The sequence below is a fragment of the Myotis davidii genome, unplaced genomic scaffold, assembly GCF_000327345.1.
Source record: "Myotis davidii unplaced genomic scaffold, ASM32734v1 scaffold196, whole genome shotgun sequence".
Lineage (NCBI taxonomy): Eukaryota > Metazoa > Chordata > Mammalia > Chiroptera > Vespertilionidae > Myotis > Myotis davidii.
In genome coordinates this window covers 4,650,630-4,668,181 of record NW_006288258.1, presented here as the reverse complement: position 1 = coordinate 4,668,181, position 17,552 = coordinate 4,650,630, and the positions used below count along the sequence as shown (strand labels likewise).

At 41.9% G+C, this 17,552-nt stretch overlaps 1 protein-coding gene across 5 annotated transcripts in view; it reads right to left on the bottom strand.

Annotated features, from left to right (window-relative positions):
* The window catches only part of FYN (FYN proto-oncogene, Src family tyrosine kinase), a 186,300-nt gene that overhangs the window by 28,720 nt on the left and 140,028 nt on the right, over positions 1-17,552 (bottom strand). For 4 of the 5 annotated variants that reach the window (XM_015561624.1, XM_006760167.2, XM_006760169.2 and 1 more), the window contains 7 exons: positions 13,315-13,413; positions 10,506-10,609; positions 9,429-9,578; positions 6,474-6,638; positions 3,269-3,448; positions 1,945-2,021; positions 1,694-1,847 (listed from right to left, as the gene is read on the bottom strand). In XM_015561624.1, the coding sequence (XP_015417110.1) occupies positions 1,694-1,847; positions 1,945-2,021; positions 3,269-3,448; positions 6,474-6,638; positions 9,429-9,578; positions 10,506-10,609; positions 13,315-13,413 (929 nt within the window). Of the gene's footprint in view, positions 1-1,693; positions 1,848-1,944; positions 2,022-3,268; positions 3,449-5,898; positions 6,055-6,473; positions 6,639-9,428; positions 9,579-10,505; positions 10,610-13,314; positions 13,414-17,552 lie in introns of all 5 variants that reach the window. The other variant, XM_006760173.2, reaches the window with a different exon arrangement.

The following is a 17,552-nucleotide window of genomic DNA, read 5'->3' as shown; positions in this document are numbered from 1 at the left end:
AGGACCAAACAACAAGACTGACTCTCTCTCACCACTTCCTACATCAGATATTCATGCCTCACAACCTTCGCCTGCTCTGCTCTGTTCTCCTCTCCTTCCAGGTCTGTGAGCTGAGATCTGACAGGTTTGCCTCTGGGTAAAGGCTTTCATTTAGGGCCAGGTTTCAGGCCCAGTGGTACTTCAGATCCTCTCAGCTCACCTTGACTCAAAATCACGTCCACATTTTCTGAGGACTGCCTGTGCCAACCAAAGCTGTCCGTGTGCCTTTGATTAGAGATACGCATGCCATCTGGCCCCGCACTGGTGTGTGTGTAATGTGTGGGCATGCTTGCTGTGTGGGCATTTGGCTCCAGGACAAGATCTGCCACATGTTGGGGAAATTCAAATAGCCAAGCTGTCTGACCGACACATAATTTTGCATTTGGACAGTGTCTGTACGAGCCAGGATTTGAGTTTAACATTTTTCCTCATCACTGGAGACTGCTGAGAATGATAAAAGCAGGGAAGAATTGGCAAGAAATGAAAGAATTGAGAAATAAAGAAGAATAAGAATTCTGGAGGTGGCCTTTATGAAATCCAGCAGAAAGCACCGCCCTGTAATATATTCCAGTCACCACTCAGCCTTGCTCAGAATAACCAGCTTTGGTTAAAACAACAACAATGAAGGTTACCTCTTCCTTCAGTGAGGGCTCCTCAGACACAGGCATTATATTCCACACGAGGAGCCTACATTTAATTGCCAACAGCCCTTTTAACTCTGCATGTTTACCTGTTGACCGCTACGTGAAGATGTCTGAGGACAGAAAATAACCGTGGGCATTTCCTTCCTGGTGCTCTAAAAGCACCTGACAAGCTGCCCACCAGAGCGGCTGCTGGTTGGGATGTGTTTTTTTCTAGAGGCCAATTCTACAAATCTTTGGAGGGGGTGGGTAGGAGGAGGTAATTAAGGGAAGTTATTTTCAAGTGACTACACGTTATCTTCTATTTTCCCTCTAAATCCCCTTTTTACTGTTCTTGCTCTGGACCCATCTGAACTCATCAATGGGCGCCTTTGACCCCTAGCTTCTTGTTGGGTTTGGCAGGAGGTCTGGAGGAGGCTGAAGAGTGAGCCTGGGTATGAATCCTCCAGAACCACCCTGCTGCCTCTCTCTAAGGTGGCTTTTCAGCACAGCTGCGTTCGTAGTTCTGGTGTCTGCTGCCCCCCATATTCCTTTGCCTTCAGGTCTCAGGTCCACTGCTAATACAAGCCTTGGAATATACAGTGGAAGGCACCATGCTCTGCTGGTTTTCTGAAACCCTGCCCATGTCTTTATAAATAACTCCTTTATTAAATTATCCAACGAGCATGCCTTCTGCTTTTTGCCGAGACCCTGGTGGAATGACGAGCTATTACCTGACTGATCCATTGGCCTTCCACAACCCTCCTTCAAAAGCAAGGCACTGTGAGAGTGCCACAAACCGGAGGACCACACCAGTGAACACTCACTCATCAAAAAGGAACAACTCATCCATCTACTGAAACCCACCACAGCCTCCCACCAGCTGAGTTGTCAAATTCCTGCCAGATAAAGAAGAAAAAAAACCTATCTGAAGAATGACATTTCAAATATTTTCTGAAGGAAGGAAAGGGAAGGAGGGAGGAAGGGCTGTTTTCAATGATGTGGTCATGAGCCATCATCATCCAAGTGCCTACCTTGTCTGGCTGTGTACTCATTGTCCTCGATCAATCTGGCCAATCCAAAGTCGGCGATCTTGCATATTAGTCCATTCCCCACTAGAATGTTTGCTGATCGCAGATCTCTGTGGATGTAATTCATGCGTTCGATGTAAGCCATTCCTGCAGCAACCTGTGGAAGTTGAGAATATGGAACACGTTACACCTTGGCTTGATGTATTTACACATCATTATGTCTAAGGCAGGAATCAAGGTACCATAGGGCCTACCTGTGCTGCCATGTCCACCAGATTTGGTAATTTCAGAGCTCTTCCTTCTCCATCTTTTAAGAAGTCAAGTAAACTTCCTATGAAGAAAACATGAAACCATTTCAATTTACTTTGAAAGATAAAAATGTCCAACAAAGGGCTATATTTGGCTTTCTTATTAGAAGTAAGGAGGTAACTGAACTGAATAATGCCATCGGTGCAAAAGAAAGGTTCATACGCTCAGGTTCCACCCCAGATCTACTGAATCAGAACTCTGGAGCTTAGGCCCAGAAACCTGTATTTTAAGAAGCCCTCTAGGTGATTCTGACACATAGTCAAGTTTGAGAACGGCTGGCCTAGCTTATTTACAGATTTTAAATCAAGAAAAAAAATACCTGAAAGAAAAGAATATCAAAGGAATATAGGGTGGGGCAAATAGTTCCCCATTAGATTCTGGCCAGCCAGGCCTCACGGAGCCCTGTATGTAGATAGCTGAGCTTCAGTGCCGCCGTGACAGTGCAGGTCGAGTAGCTCAGATCTGACCCCAGGGCTGGGACAGTCACGTGCAGAGGCTGGAGGCTCAACAGGGTCATGGTGATTTTTTTCATGTTTTAATCCCAAAGTTATTTACCAAATAACCCTGGATACAAAGGACAATCTGCCAGGAAAAAAATTCCTAATATATTTCAAGAGAACATGGAAAGGAAAAATTACACTGGTATCCTCTGATGTACAATGCATTGCCTTTTAAGGACATTTTTTGTTTGGTTCATCTATTATTCCAAAACAAAGTGATCTTTGGCTTTATCCCCCAAAATACTGCTTTGATTAGAAGACAGAGACAGAGCCACACACAGAGAGAATGAGAATAAAATGTGTTCTTTAAAAACATGTCTTTCTTCATCTGATTATAAGAAGAGAGCTGAAAAACAAAATGTTAAAAAAATGGAGACTCAACTTAGCCCAAAGACCAGTGCCTGATATTAATTGCTCAGCCCTGCAAAATGGAAATTTAATACAAGCGATGGCATTCAAAATAATAGCAAACTGTCACAGCCCTCTGTATCACCAACATTAGAAATGGACGCGTTCATTAAGGAGAGGAGCTAGAACTCTGCATGTGCAGGATGCAAAAGGTACCTGTATCACAAGGACCTGGGGGGCAAACTGGAGGTCATGGCCTGTTTAAAATGTTTTCACTAATGAGCACACAGTTTGCACTTCCTGATGGGCATGCTTGACTCATGCAGAAACCAGGGAAAGAAGCAAGCAGGCAACTCCGCTCCTCTCCCCGAAACAAGCCCTGTAGGTCACTGTGAGGTGAAGCCAGGAGGCCTTGCCCAACCTTTATTCATGTACTCGGTGACAATGTAGATGGGCTCCTCAGACACCACGGCGTACAGCTGGACCAGCTTGTCGTGCTTTAGCTTCTTCATGATCTGCGCTTCCTCGAGGAAAGATTCAGGGGACATTGTGCCTGGTTTCAGAGTCTTTATGGCTACTTTTGTGTTTCCATTCCAGGTACCTGCAGACATCCCACAATATTAAGTCAAACAAAAGGTCCTCCTTTGATAGAAAAAAAGTTTTTAAATTAATAGCTATTTATATAAGGTTAGATTTTAAGTTAAAAATTTAATATAGTTTTTGTCAAACAAAGACAATAAAATGTAAGGACTCAGTCAAGGATTTTCAATAGAAAATATGTATTTACTTCTGGCTATATTATGGTTTATAATTGAACTATTTTCTTATTTTGATATATTTCACGTTCCTTTTCTGGTTCAGCCATGTGATTACAAATGTATACCAAAAGCTCTGGACACTTCTTTACAAGAATAAAAGCCCAGGGGTAGAACAAGGCTGGCCATCCAATATCCATCCAATAGGCAGTACAGTGAGCATGGAAGAAATGAGATTAAGTTCTGTTTTATGGGGTATACCATTTTAAAAAGATGGTAACATGCTGAGGATGTTTGGAAATTACCACTAGACTTCCACTTGTCTGCAATGCATGAGCTACTTGACTGAGTCCTTGAACAGGTGATCTATAAGTAGAATGCAATTATGCTGATAAGCAGAGGCAAGCTCACAGACTTCTTGCCCATACTTCAACCAGGTAAGGAAAATTCCTGAGGCTTACTGATGGTCAGCCACAAGAGAGCAATGACTTCTATCAGCTAGACTGGAAAAATTAGACAACAGCTAAGAGGGAACAGAAATATTTAAACTTTACATGTTAAAAGAATCTAGTAGGTCCAGAGGCATGCCTGGTTTATGATCATCGGTTACCTCATCTGCAAAATACTGAAATAGAACTGGATTGTCTTTTGAATTTCTTTCAGCTCCCAAATTTTTAAAAAAGTAGGTTGTATGGGTATTCCATTATTAGTCCTATGACTTTGAGTTAAACTATTTATAAGGGGGGAGATCTTCTACATTAGATTATATTATTTTCTATTTGGAAAATGCTGGGTTAAATTAAGATTAAATTTTATATTTAATATAATTGAATTTAGAATTAACAAATTCTGTAAATTGAGGCAACTTTTGTTACCCTTTTAAAAACACGGTTCATATACTTTAAAATGCAACCTATAAAATAAGAATCATGAAAGAATAAGTGGCTTAAAGGAATATTCATCAAACCTTACAAAATATCTGACCACTAAACATAAATGGGAACTTTGACAACTTGTAAGTGGTCTTTGCTCTTTGAGTGTTAGTACCCCAAAATTTTAAATAGAAATCTTTTGTCTAATAACAACACAGTTACTTACATTGGCATTCCATCCTGATCCTGAACTACCAAAAATGATGTTTTATGTTCAGTGGGAAGCAAAATCTTAGTAATATGTGTAATGATTTAAAGTTTATAATTAAAATGTTTGTAAATAAATTTTGTATAGTGTTCAATTGTTCCCGATTGTATTAGTGATTGGATAAAAATTCTTAGGACCCATAATTTTAATTATAAATTGGGCAGATGGAGGAGAAGATAATATAAACATACTTGAGCTAAAGTATTGGACATCACAATGTGGACTCTGAAAAACAGTAACAGTGATAATTCTTATTAAAATAGCTTACACATATATACATATGTGTCTGACTGAGTATCTCCCTGTCTCTCTATTTTTATCTCTCTCTATTTCTATCTCTAACTCTGGATCTATGCAGTACTTCCTCATTGCCAGACTGTTCCAAGAGCTTTAACCATGTTCAATCTTTTAGTGCAGACTACACCTAAATACTTACAGCCACACATAACAACAATTATTTTTCACTGAATCTAAGAAAGGAAGAAGGAGGATTCCATAAATACTAATATTGCCTTACTGGCAATATTTTTTGGGTGGGGCCTAAGCCCATGGATTGTCTAAGCAAAGCTGCAACTGCCTCAGAGGGAGTTATATGGGGAAGGCCCAGTGCAGGCCTTACCAATGAGATGACAACCAGATTAAGAGAACTGCCTGTATCTACTGAGCACCTACTCTATGCAAGGGACTCTTTAATAGACATATTATCCCCAGTAATCCTCCTAGTTCTATGAAGTAGGTATCATTCCAGTTTTACAGATGAGGAAACTGAGGTTCAAAGAGGTTAAACAAGCCCTTTGCCCATGGTTAATCAGCTAGTAAAGATTGAGCAAAAAACCCAGGATCATCGAGCAAAAAAGCCCAGGGTCTCCTCCTGCAGTAGCCCAGCTATAGTATCTTACCTTCCCAGGTCTTAGGAAGAAGAAACCCCAGAGTCCTATTGCATTGGTTTCCTGTACTGTGCGTGCTTTAATGAACCACGTGAAGTAGGACAGAAGAGAACAGGAAGGTACTGCCATGTTCTGAAAATCTGGGTGGCCTGTACCAGCTATCCAGGTTAAGTGTCTTGGTCCCAATGGCTGTTAATGTGTTTTGTTCAAAACTGTCCATTTAATTGGCTTTGAGATGCAGCCAAAACAAAAGGTGCCCTCTGCCTTACCAAGCCACACTTCAGCGAAACACCCCTGACCCAGCTTCTTCTCCAGATACAACGAATCACGTGCAACTTCCCACGCATCTTTAGCCAATCCAGAAGTTTGTGGGGTACAACTCGATGCAATCACAGTTAAGTTAAAACACAACCCATCAGCTTTCTCTACAGGAAAGAGGATTAATAAAGAAAACACAGTCCTTATAATCCATAATCATGCATGCACTAGGAAAGATGGAAGGTGACTTGCCCTTGAGGGCGATACTGAGCTCACTGGACAAACATCTGCAGTTGGAAATGAAGAGCAATGCATATGGTACAGGTTGGATCATTCCTTGTACCATTTACTGGCTTATGAATTGAAACACATATAATAGTATAATTTGAGCCATTTGCCAATCTTGACCACTTACATATTTTTTTTTCTAGAAGTTCCGGAATTCCAAAATCAAAATCATTATTCCCCACTACTAGTGATTCAAACTTTCCTTCTGCTCATAGTCTTTACTTTCACCTTCCATCTTTGATGTTTGAGACTTCCCAAACGAGGATGCTAGTAATAAAGTAATTGAGTCTTAGCATACCCATCCATACTTCCCCAAACTGCCCATTTCCCAGTCTCTTGATCAACTGCAGGGATTCTCGAGGGATTTCCCAGACATCTTTGGTTTTGACAGACAGATCGGTAAGCCTTGGCATCCCTTTGTGACAGGGAACTACCAGGCGGCAGCAGAGACCTGCAGCTCTCTCTGACGGAGCGGGGACAACAGCAGAGAGGGAGAGAAAAGCAGAACACGTGAGACAACAACACTTGCAGGTGCACACACTCAGCCAGCACGCAGCATCACTCCGTACACACTGGCAGAGAGCTACACACATCTTGGAAGATCAGACACCACACACTGAAACATGTTTATTGAAGGTAGAATAGAGGACATCTGAAGTTTGCACTACTCCATATCCCCAGGTATAATATGGTCTATTCATATACACAGATAAGACTGTTTTGGTTTCTATACTCACGAAGTAAGAAAAACATTTCAGCCCAATGTGCTAATGACATGCCTTCTGCAACCCTGCAAACACCTCCATTGATTTCCAAGGGTACGGTGGACTACATGATTGTCCTCCCCACCAAAATTAAGGGTTTTGGACTATATTTAAAATGGTAACTTCAGAACAGGATCCTTCTACACAACATCAGACTTATAGTCTAGTAAGAATGAAGATGATATCTGGCAGGGGCAAAACTGGCCACATTTCTCTAATGATTTCTCTGGCACTTTAACTGACTCCATCCTGCTTCCTTGGTATTTCCTATTAAAAATGTTTATAACAATCTCCAGTGTATAATTTAGGAGACTGGTTTGAAAGCAGAAAGAACAAAAACTAAAATCTATAGAAATATAAGGATGTGAAGAACTCTATTATCCATGAAAAAGAGAAAGGAAAGAAGCAGTTATCACTGTGAGGTGATTTGGAAGTTTTTTTCTCTCTCTCTTCAAAGATTATCTAGCAGCAGTAAGGGGAAATTGCCTAAATGCCAAGTTCACACCAATCAGGTGAGAAAAGGGAGCCAAAGACAGGAATGAGGGCAGTGGCAGAAGCTACACAAAGCCTGGCTGTGAGGTGGACAGAGCCCCAACCCCCGAATGGAAGTCCCTCAGATCCGGGGAAATCAAATGTAGTATTGCTGCCTTTTCTTCAGGAACCAGTGACTTTTTTTTATTCCTTTCTTTTTGATAGAATTAGGTTCCAAGATGTTTAGGTAGGAAATTATTTATGTGTCCATATTTCAAAGGCACTTTATTGTGAGAGAAATGAGGGAAGAGGAAAGGTCTATATAAAAACAAATCTAACTTGAGATGAATTTTTTTGAGATTAAAAAAATGTCTGTTGCTCTTTCCATCCCTTCTCTCCTTCCAGCTTTATGATGTTATTAAGGTGCCTTTTCTGATACAATATTTTCAAATGATTCAAACTCTGGGGATCCTGCTGATGTTTGGCTGAATGCAATATATTTTGGCATTTGAAAAACCCTTACAACGTGCAGGCATTCTGAGTATATCATTTAAGCTCAGGGAGATATTCTGCTCCATTTCTCCCAAATATTTCATTAGAATTTACATAAATCAAAGTTCCCCAATGCCATAATCAATAAATACACCGTGTTGCTAGTTTTTTCACTTGTTCATTAGTGCCTAGGATCAATAGATAGATATTACTTATTGCCATCTTCAAAAGACTGCTTTTTGTTGGCTGTTAAAAAAATCACACACATGCACATATACTTTTTAATGAATGTACACACAGCAATAGTTGAAATCAAGGCATGTACTCTTTTGGGGTACTGGCATTATCCCGAAGAACAATTTAAAATTACATATAGCCACACAAAAAACTGCTGGGCTTACTGGGACATAGATCTATATCTGCACATGTATATCTGTATCCGCCTGTGTGCATGTTTTATATAGTGGAAAATACTTGCTAATCTAGGAAAGAAAGCTATCATTTTAACACTGGCACATAAGACCACACTCTTTAATTAAATGCACAAATCGCACATCTAAACATCTAAGTGTACATTTCTAGGAACAGCAGACTACTGGTGACACCTGGGTGTTAGGATGGAGATTGATCTGCTTAAAAGTTTAACACAGCAGCTGTACCTGACCTGTGGGTCACATAAGTCTAAGTCCAGTTAGGGAACAGAAGTATTGGTGGGGAAGGAGAGCATGATAAGTGGGCCAGAAAACTCATCTAGTCATGAGAAAATGTACGAGCAGTCATTCCTGCAACAGAGCTGAGTGTAAGGTGATGGTAGAGACACACCCCCACCCCCCTCCCGTAGGAGGCCCATGTATGTTCCCCCTAGAGATTGCTCCTTCACCCTCTCACAGCCTCTGAATTCTTTTCTGCAGGGGAATAGGACAGATAACAACTTCTAAAGTTTAACCTATGGCTTTCCACTTGGGAAACTAAAATGTTATAGAATATTTTGATGGAACTTCTAATTACGGTAGAAAAGCATCAACAGATCCTATTTAGCCACTGTGAGGGGCTAGCAAAGAAAACTACCATTGACCCTTGAACAACATGGGGGTTAGGGGCTCTGACCAACATGCTGTTGAAAATGCACATATAACTTTTGACTCCCCAAAAGCTCGACTACTAATAGTCTACTGTTGACTAGAAGCCTTACTGAACATATAAATGGTTGACTAGTGCTTATTTTGTGTTATGTGATTTATGTATTGTAATCTTATAATAAAGTCAGCTAGAGAAAAGAAAATGTTATTAAGAAAATCACAAGGAAGAGAAAATGCATTTACAGTACTGTATGTATTTACTGAAAAAATTCCCACAGAAGTAGACCTGTGCAGTTCAAACCTTGTTGATCAAGGGTCAACTGTATTTGACTAGCGACTGCATGTATTTGCTGTACCTGTTCCCCCTTCCCTGCCCCTCTCCTGCTCTGTGCCCACCCAGTCCCTCCAGTACCCAAATGTTCAGTCGCTGGTTAGAACTAAGGTTACCTGAGTAATGCTGTACAAGCTGTTGAAGTGTTTCAAACTGGGCCCGGGTGGTAATGTAGTATCCACCATTGTCAAGTTTGCGAATTTTATAATGTTTGACATGGTCTCCTTTCATATCATCCCAATCACGAATGGAAAGTGAATAGGCACCTGGTAAATATGCAAAGTATTAGCAGCTCCAATCACTGTGAGTATCATTTGTTATTTAGGTCTCATTTACTTGACTATTCTGATTAATCATTATCAAGCGGAGACTGCCCCCGCAACACACACACACACTTCCACTCTGTAACATAGGAAGAAAACACCTCTTTTCTGAAAATGTCAGAAGATATTAGCAATAAAATGATTTACCCTTGAGAATGAAGGCTATTTGGATTTTTCCCTAGACCCCTTCCTCCCCCATCCCGTCCCCTGCCCTGGCAAGATGGAGAGGAGCACTGACATTCCAGGCTGCGCATGCTCTTTTGCCCCTGGAGCACCATGGAGGAGGGGCTGGTGGGTAGCAAGGAAGCGTAGGGACTGCTTCTCTAGGGGTGAGCGTCCCATTGCTGCTTCACAGTACTTTCCCAGGAGCAGATAGCCTGTGTCTGGCCGATGAAGCTAGAAGCCTCTGCTCATTGCCTTGGCAGGGCTCTCCTTGTGGGCTCTAATGAGACGTTAAATAATGAAAACGCCAATAGTTGGAGGAAGAGCAATCTTCAGTTATGAAAAAAGCCGCAGAGGAAATGGAAAAACAACCTGCATGCTTGGCGCCTGAGGAACTAAGAGTTTCAGAAATTCATAATTCTAAAGGATCTGTGAAAATTCTGTGATCTTGTGCGCCCAGAGGAGGGAAGCTGCCCAGCCCCTGTTACAAGAGGAAGGTGTTGGTTCTGAGCCTCTGTAGTCTTTGTGGAGCTGTCTGTCTGTAGCTCCAGAGCCTGGAGGAAAAGCTGAAAATAGGACTCCCTCCCTCAGAAGGCAGGGAGGGTCTGTGCCATTTACAGACCCGTCCCTGAGAGATAAGCCTTTCATCCCCTCTGACTGATCCACAGATCTGAATGACAAGCGAACTTCTTGGGCTTATTATCTTACCTTTGGTGGTTTCACTCTCGCGGATAAGAAAGGTACCTCGTGGGTTTCCAAAGGACAAAAGCTGTCGCTCAGCATCTTTTCGGCCAAGTTTCCCAAAGTACCACCTATAAATGAGATCAAGAAAAGGAAACATTTGATAAGAATCACTTTAAAAAATGGAATCACGCAAGCTCTTTTGCCCCCCAATCCTCCTAACCCACAATTTCATCCTTAGCCTTTCCCTATCTATTTTTTTCCTAGTCTCATCTAGTTCCCTTTCAATCTATTCCTGATTCCACCCTTAATTCATCTCTTTCACTCTTAAAAAAATCAGATTTGAATTATAGGTTATTTTCCTTCCCTCTGGAGATGACAAGAACTGATTTGTGTGAAAACTGCCACCTGCCTGCACAAAATGAGAAATCCAAGACCTTGTTTAAAATGGCAACCGCAGGAAATCCTTCCCACACACATCTACAAGACCCTGGATTTCTGAGCATAATTACAATCCCTAGGAAATAACAAAAACATAGTCGTAGTGTACATAAAGGTCATTAATTGGGCATTTAAAAAACAGTCAGCCAGAATGGATAAAGAACAAAGACAGTATTTTCAGTATCTGCCTACCTATAGGAACTCTGAAAAATGGTCAAGACTGGCCCCAATTTGCAATGAGGTCTGCCCTGGGATGCTGTTTGCATTGTCTTCCTGTCCAGCAGGTGTGAGGAAACCGATCAGTAAAAGGCGTTTGCCAAGCATCTGGATTGGGACGTGTCGCATGCGTGCTCTGGCACAGCTGCAGGGCAGGTGGCTGTGCATAGTCAATGAGCGTGTCCTTGAAAACGACCCCATGTCATACATGTGCTCATATTCTCTTTGTGATGACACTCCTGTGCCACGTTAGGAGGCATCATATGAAGTCACCTCACAGCCTTTGTCATTTGTCTTTTTCACCCCCCTGCACTCTCTAGCCCTAACCACAGCCTGGCAATCATTTAACAGTTCAGTTTGCTCAGTGCTGAACAAGCAGCAGGGGCTCCAAGAGCCCAAGCAAGAATTCGGGAGCACCCCATTGGAATCTGCGTAAAGGAGCCATTTTTAGAATATTTAGCTGTGAAAGGATCCAGCTTTAGAAATGAAATTTCAATTCATTACACTTGAACATAGCTATTGTATGTTCACTGTCAAATTCTTCTGTGAATGAAAGAGCTTCCCTGAAGATAAGAAAAGACACGCTGCATGCTAGCTCCTCAGTGACTTATAAAGGCACCAGACTGTGCAACAATCCTAACCTAACACTAGATGGTATAAAGAGAATTACACCAATTATTTGTGAGAAATGACTTTGTGGGTCTGTATCAATTAAAATGCAGTGCAAATACGAACAGTGGTGAAAAGAGAACTGTTAGAACAATGGATTTCACTGAGACAATAGTATAGATAATGATAATTAATTGCACATGTAAAACCACAGGCACTTAAAAAATGCTATTTTATTCTTTAAAAACAAAATATTTAAAAATGGACCATTATAAATACAACTTAAATATATAGTGGGTTAGGCTCCCAGTTAAATAAAAGGAAAGCTACATTTTGGTGGTACCTTTTATGCTGAAAGAACTCAAAGCTGTCTGCCAATCTGCCCTAAAATAAAAATTCAATACAAATTCCATTATTCACTGATGATGAAACATACTCACTAAGAGAAAAAAGGAGCTCAGAACCACTGAGTATTTGAGAGTGAGAAACAAAACCAGTCTCCGTAGAGGAAATACAAAGGAATTAAATATAAGAGTGTGATCCAGTTGGGGATCTGGCTGAATCATGGAGTCTAATGCTCTCTGAAACGTAGACAAATCCAGGGCAAAAATCAAATATCAGGGTCAATGGTTGGGCTCTGTGGCTGACTTTTCTCCTAACGCAAGACGGCTTCCACTGAGCAGGAGGCAGGTCCCCAGCGTGTCAGGGAGGGGGCCAGGTTCCTGTTTTTGGGAGACCACAGCCCGGCTCCCTTTCCCTCAGTTCCGAAATTAGGGTCGTCCACAAGCCACAGATGGTCCTCCAGGCTGCAAGTGCCTGTGAATCCCCACGGGTCCGGAGATGGAACAGTGCTGGTTCCTTCTAGAATGCCCCCAGACTATGGGCCACCTTCCAAAACTATTAGCAGTGAGATCATTGGGCCAACTAACTGCTAGTCACTATTAACTATCAAAGAAAAAACAGATCCCAAGTCAAAGGAAAGGACGATCTGAAATGCATCACCACAGGATTTCTCGAGCTGTGGGACACAGCCCACGTGAGACAGTTCGATCTGTGGCATGGAAAGCCTGTCTTCTTAGTGCTCCTTTAATATTCTGATTAGATTGAAGAGCAAAAATCTCAATTTGGTAAGAATTATTTGCCAACTCCCTCCCTCCCGCTCTTTCTCCCTCTCGCTTTCTTTTTTCAGTAGACTGTAGGCTTAGAACCTTGGGTTGGCAGTAATATATGCTCTAGCTAGAATTTCACCACATTTTTATGGTTATTCTCTATTTATGGCAAGTAAAATTGAGTTTTCATTAGGTTACTGACACAATGTTTCCTTTCAAAATAAATGTCTTAAAAAGTGAGCAGGCTTAAAGAAAAACAGTAAGTTAATAATAGCACTGGTATTCCACAGATAGGGCAAAATACAATGGCTTAGGCCTGGGAAACATGGCATTACCGTATCATCTCACCCTTAATCACTCCAGTGAATTTCTTCTCCCTCCTGCACAATGTTAATGGCATTTTATTGTGCCAACTAACTTTTAAAAGCAAGGAGTTAGTGAAATGAAAAAACGAAACATACTCTTCTGCCTGGATAGAGTCAACTGGAGCCACATAATTGCTGGGAATGTAACCCGTCTCTCCAGTTGTCAAGGAGCGGGCTTCCCACCAATCTCCTTCCCTGCAGAGAAAAAAGAGAAGAAGAAGTGAATACAGTGGCCATTTCAATGTTTTGCAGTTACAGACTCAATGCTGTAAGAGTGTATGACTATCTCCTAGTCATCCTACCACCTGATTTCTCTTATTCCAACACAGCCCTCTGTGAGGGTCAAAGGATCCCCTGTGAGTTAAATCCAGAATTGTCTCTTATCTCTTGCCTTATTTGCTATTCTTTAAAAATTGATTTTAGAGAGAGGGGAAGGGAGAGAAGGAAGCAGGGAAAATCAGTGTGTGAGAGAAATATCAATTGGTTGCCTCACATATAGGCCTATACTGGGGATGGAATCCACAACCTGGGTATGTGCCCTGACTGGGAATCAAACCCGGGACTCTTTAGTGTATGGAATAAAGCTTCCTGCATACTCTGCTGGGAATCGAGCCTGTAATCCCGGCATGTACTCTGACCAGGAATGGAACTGGCAACCTCTCAGTGCATGAGACGATGCTCAACCAACTGAGCCACACTGGCCAGGGCTCTGGTTTTATTTGTGAGTTAAGCATATGGGACCCGGGCCAGGAGAGGGCTCTCTGAGTTGGGGGGGTGGTGGTGGTGGTGGTGTGCAATATGCTTGGTAAGTGTTCCCAACTTGGACAGAGGGAGAGGGAACTCAGCCCAGGCTATTTAAGAAAAACACTGTAACAACAGCAAAATGTTAATTATGTGAGGTGGAAGTAGGTGTTAACTAACTTGTTATGGTAAACATTTCGCAATATATACGCATCAATCCATCGCACGGCACACCTTAAACTTACAGACTATTATGCCAATTATATCTCAACAAAGCTGGAGAAAAGTAAAGCACACACTGCCTCCTACAGTCTCTGTTTCACTCCCCCACCCCAGGCAACCAGGATCCTTTGGTTGCTGGAGAGACGCAAGCTGTTGGCTTTAGTGTAATTTGCCAGCCATTAAGACTTACCAGAAAAAGAAAAAGAAATGCATTAAAGCTGCAGATCATCTGAGAGAAGCCTGCTAGCAGGCCCAGTAAGGGATGGAAGCATATTCTGAATACTTGTCTGGCCTGCTGAGGAAAATGGGTAGAATAATAAAGATACAATAGGGTATGCCTTGCTCAGACAGGTTCAAGCTGAGGTCACTTCATTGTCTACTCACAGCAATGACTGGAGTCTGGTGGGGAAGAGGGGGGTGGGCATAGCTGTGTGTGCACAAATGCAGGGGGGGCGCAACACTTGTGAGATTCATGTCACACCAGTTTGTATGGATGCAACAGCCTGGTCTCAGTCTGTGGAGCTCTCAGAGCTGTGGGCTGAAGGACATGAAAGGGGGCTTATATCGCCACTCGCAGCTTACAGCAGGTGAGAAAACTGAAAGGGTAGAGTTCATGGGCTCGACTCACAAGCTGTGTGCTCCTCCCTGTCAACAGTGGTTAGCAGATCTGCGAGGGGCTGTAGCTCTGGCACGGACTGCCCAGTTCCCTCCACCAGCCTGGAGTCAGGAGTGTGCGGGGCGGGGAAGCATTGCTGCCCTTGAATCGGGAGCTGAAGTACCCAGCCTGTCCCCAGAGGCCCCGCGCTTTCTCTCCTTCCTTGTTTGGCCCTTGGAGGGAGCAAGAGAAACCCTAGGCCTCTCTTAAGATCACTTGTTGGCTGGACTCTGTGCCAAAGCCCTCGGCCAGGGGAGAAAGTGAGTTGGCTTTCGGCCCTGGTCAGGATCTTCCCCAGCCTGATGTAAGGAGAGAGAACCTCCACATTACACATGAGCCTCACTCAAGAGACCCATTCTTTAAAGATGGAATCTGAGTAAAGTGACCGATGAGCAATAACTCCATATGCGATTGAGTAAGACAGCTGACAAATGGTGACAAGCCTACATGTGTGCAGTTGTGGGAAGTGTTTGGTGGCACAAGTAACACAGAACAGCCCACAGGAAAACAGGGCGCTGGCAAAGGTTTTTAAAAACTTACGTTAGAATTAGTTTTTCAGTCTTTTTCCTTTCTCACCGTATTAAAGAAATTTAAACAGAAAAAAAATCAGTCAAAAAAGGGAAATAATTGTTCTCATACCTAGGAAGTCCTTTAATGATCTTAAATTTGGTTCATGTCCAGATTTTTATTATAAAATAATTTATACATAGAAAGAATAGGTTTATATATGAACACCTATGAGTCCACTACCCAACGGAAGAGCTAGATCATCATCAATTGTGTGCAATCTACCTTGTGCTGTTTCTCTACCTCATCCTTCTGCCTTTCAGGTTCAAACATGATTTAAAAGATGTCAACACATTTACAGTTTGTATTGGTCTCTTTTCTTCATCCTCCAAAATAAATACATGGAGTTGTAAAGAAATCATCTAAGAACACGCGGGAGTTTATTTTTTTCTTTAAACACTGCATGTATTTAAGGAAGATGCTATGTTTGGAGACACTGTCTTTAACAGGGTGACAATGCTTACTGCTCCAAAATTCCGCTAGATGGAGACATTTCATCATAAAAAACAATACTTATCTCCCTGCCTTCTCCCTCCTCCTCCCCACACCCAACACCCTACACTCACCTGGGAAATGCTCCAAAATGGTGAGAAAAAAATTAACTGCTGCAGCACAGACTTATTTTTTAATGCAAGATAACCTTCATCAAGTTAGTTCTAATTGATTTAAATTAAGAAAAATGAAGTATAGCATCAATTTTGGGATACTTGGTAATGTCAGCTGGGACAGGAAGCCAATACATTTTGCTGCAGGTTGGGGCAAGCTCAGTCTTATTCAGGTGATCATCTATTAATCAAGTAATTTCCATTTTAAATCCAGCATTAACTCTCTCACTCTGTTCTGGGTACCTAAAGAGTTCAGCACAAATTAGAATCCAACTATCAGCTCATTCTAAAGTCATGTACAGGAATTCAAGAATTTCTCTTAAGTGAGGATTCCATTAGTCTCCTAAGAGTTTTCAGTTACTCAGGAGAAAGATAAAATCCTTTCCTCTTTTTCTAGGCCATCTAGGATCACTGTCTTTATCAAAGGAGATATGAGGTGACAAGGACACAATGGATTAGGTAGTACACTTAATATGTTGTGCCCAGAGAGGCTGGCACAGACTCAAAACATCTATCAAGAAAGTCTTTTGAGCAAATGAGTAAGTCATCTTTTTAAATAGCCCAATTCACCTATAAATTAATTATATACTCTTTATAATTCATTCACCTTGATTTAGGAAAATAGGGTCTCTAGTACTGTGCTACCTTTTATTTCTTTTTTAAAAATATGTTTTTATTGATTTTAGAGAGAGAGGAAGGGAGAGAGAGAAACATTGATGTGAGAGAGAAACTATGATTGAATCCTCCCATATGTGCTAACATGCACCTGGGTATGTGCCCTGACCGGAAACTGAACCATCGACCTTTCAGTGCATGGGATGATGCTCAACCAAGCTATACCAGTCAGGGCCCTTTAATGTCTTTACTTGAGTTATTGTGAGTAGCATTATTAAAGGTGCATGTCTTTAAACTGTTCTTACAGTTCAGTTGCTGAGCTTTTCTTTAACTGTTATTCTTTTTTAAAAAATTGATTTCAGAGAGGAGGGGAGAGGAAGAGAGAGATAGGAACATCAATGATGAGAGAGAATCATTGATTGGCTGCCTCCTGCACGCCCCCTAGTGGGGATTGAGACAACAACCCGGGCATGTGTCCTTGACTGGAGTTGAACCCGGGACCCTTCAGTCTGCAGGCCAACACTCTATCCACTGACCCAAAGCAGCTAGGGCAACTGTTATTCTTTAACATATCCAAATACATGCTTTCGGCCCTGACTCTGAATAGCTTTTAAGTTTTCACAACAGCTTCTAATTGAAAGATTTATTAAGAGTGTAGCCCAATCCCCAAAACTGCTCATAGGGCTTGTGGTCCCAGGAGCTGGATGCCCTGATGGAGCCAAGAAGTGCTATTTGCAAAGGAAGGCCAGTCTTGATCTGACCAGCTGGGGAGCAGTTTTATTTCAAATGCTGCATTCTTCCTAAATTGACACTGCCCATCTGACTTTCAGAGAGCATGATCCATAACAATTTTATCAAACGTTTAGGTGGGGCTCTAAACCAGGATTTCTTCTTATCCTGATGAAAAGAATTTGAAAAGAGTCACTACT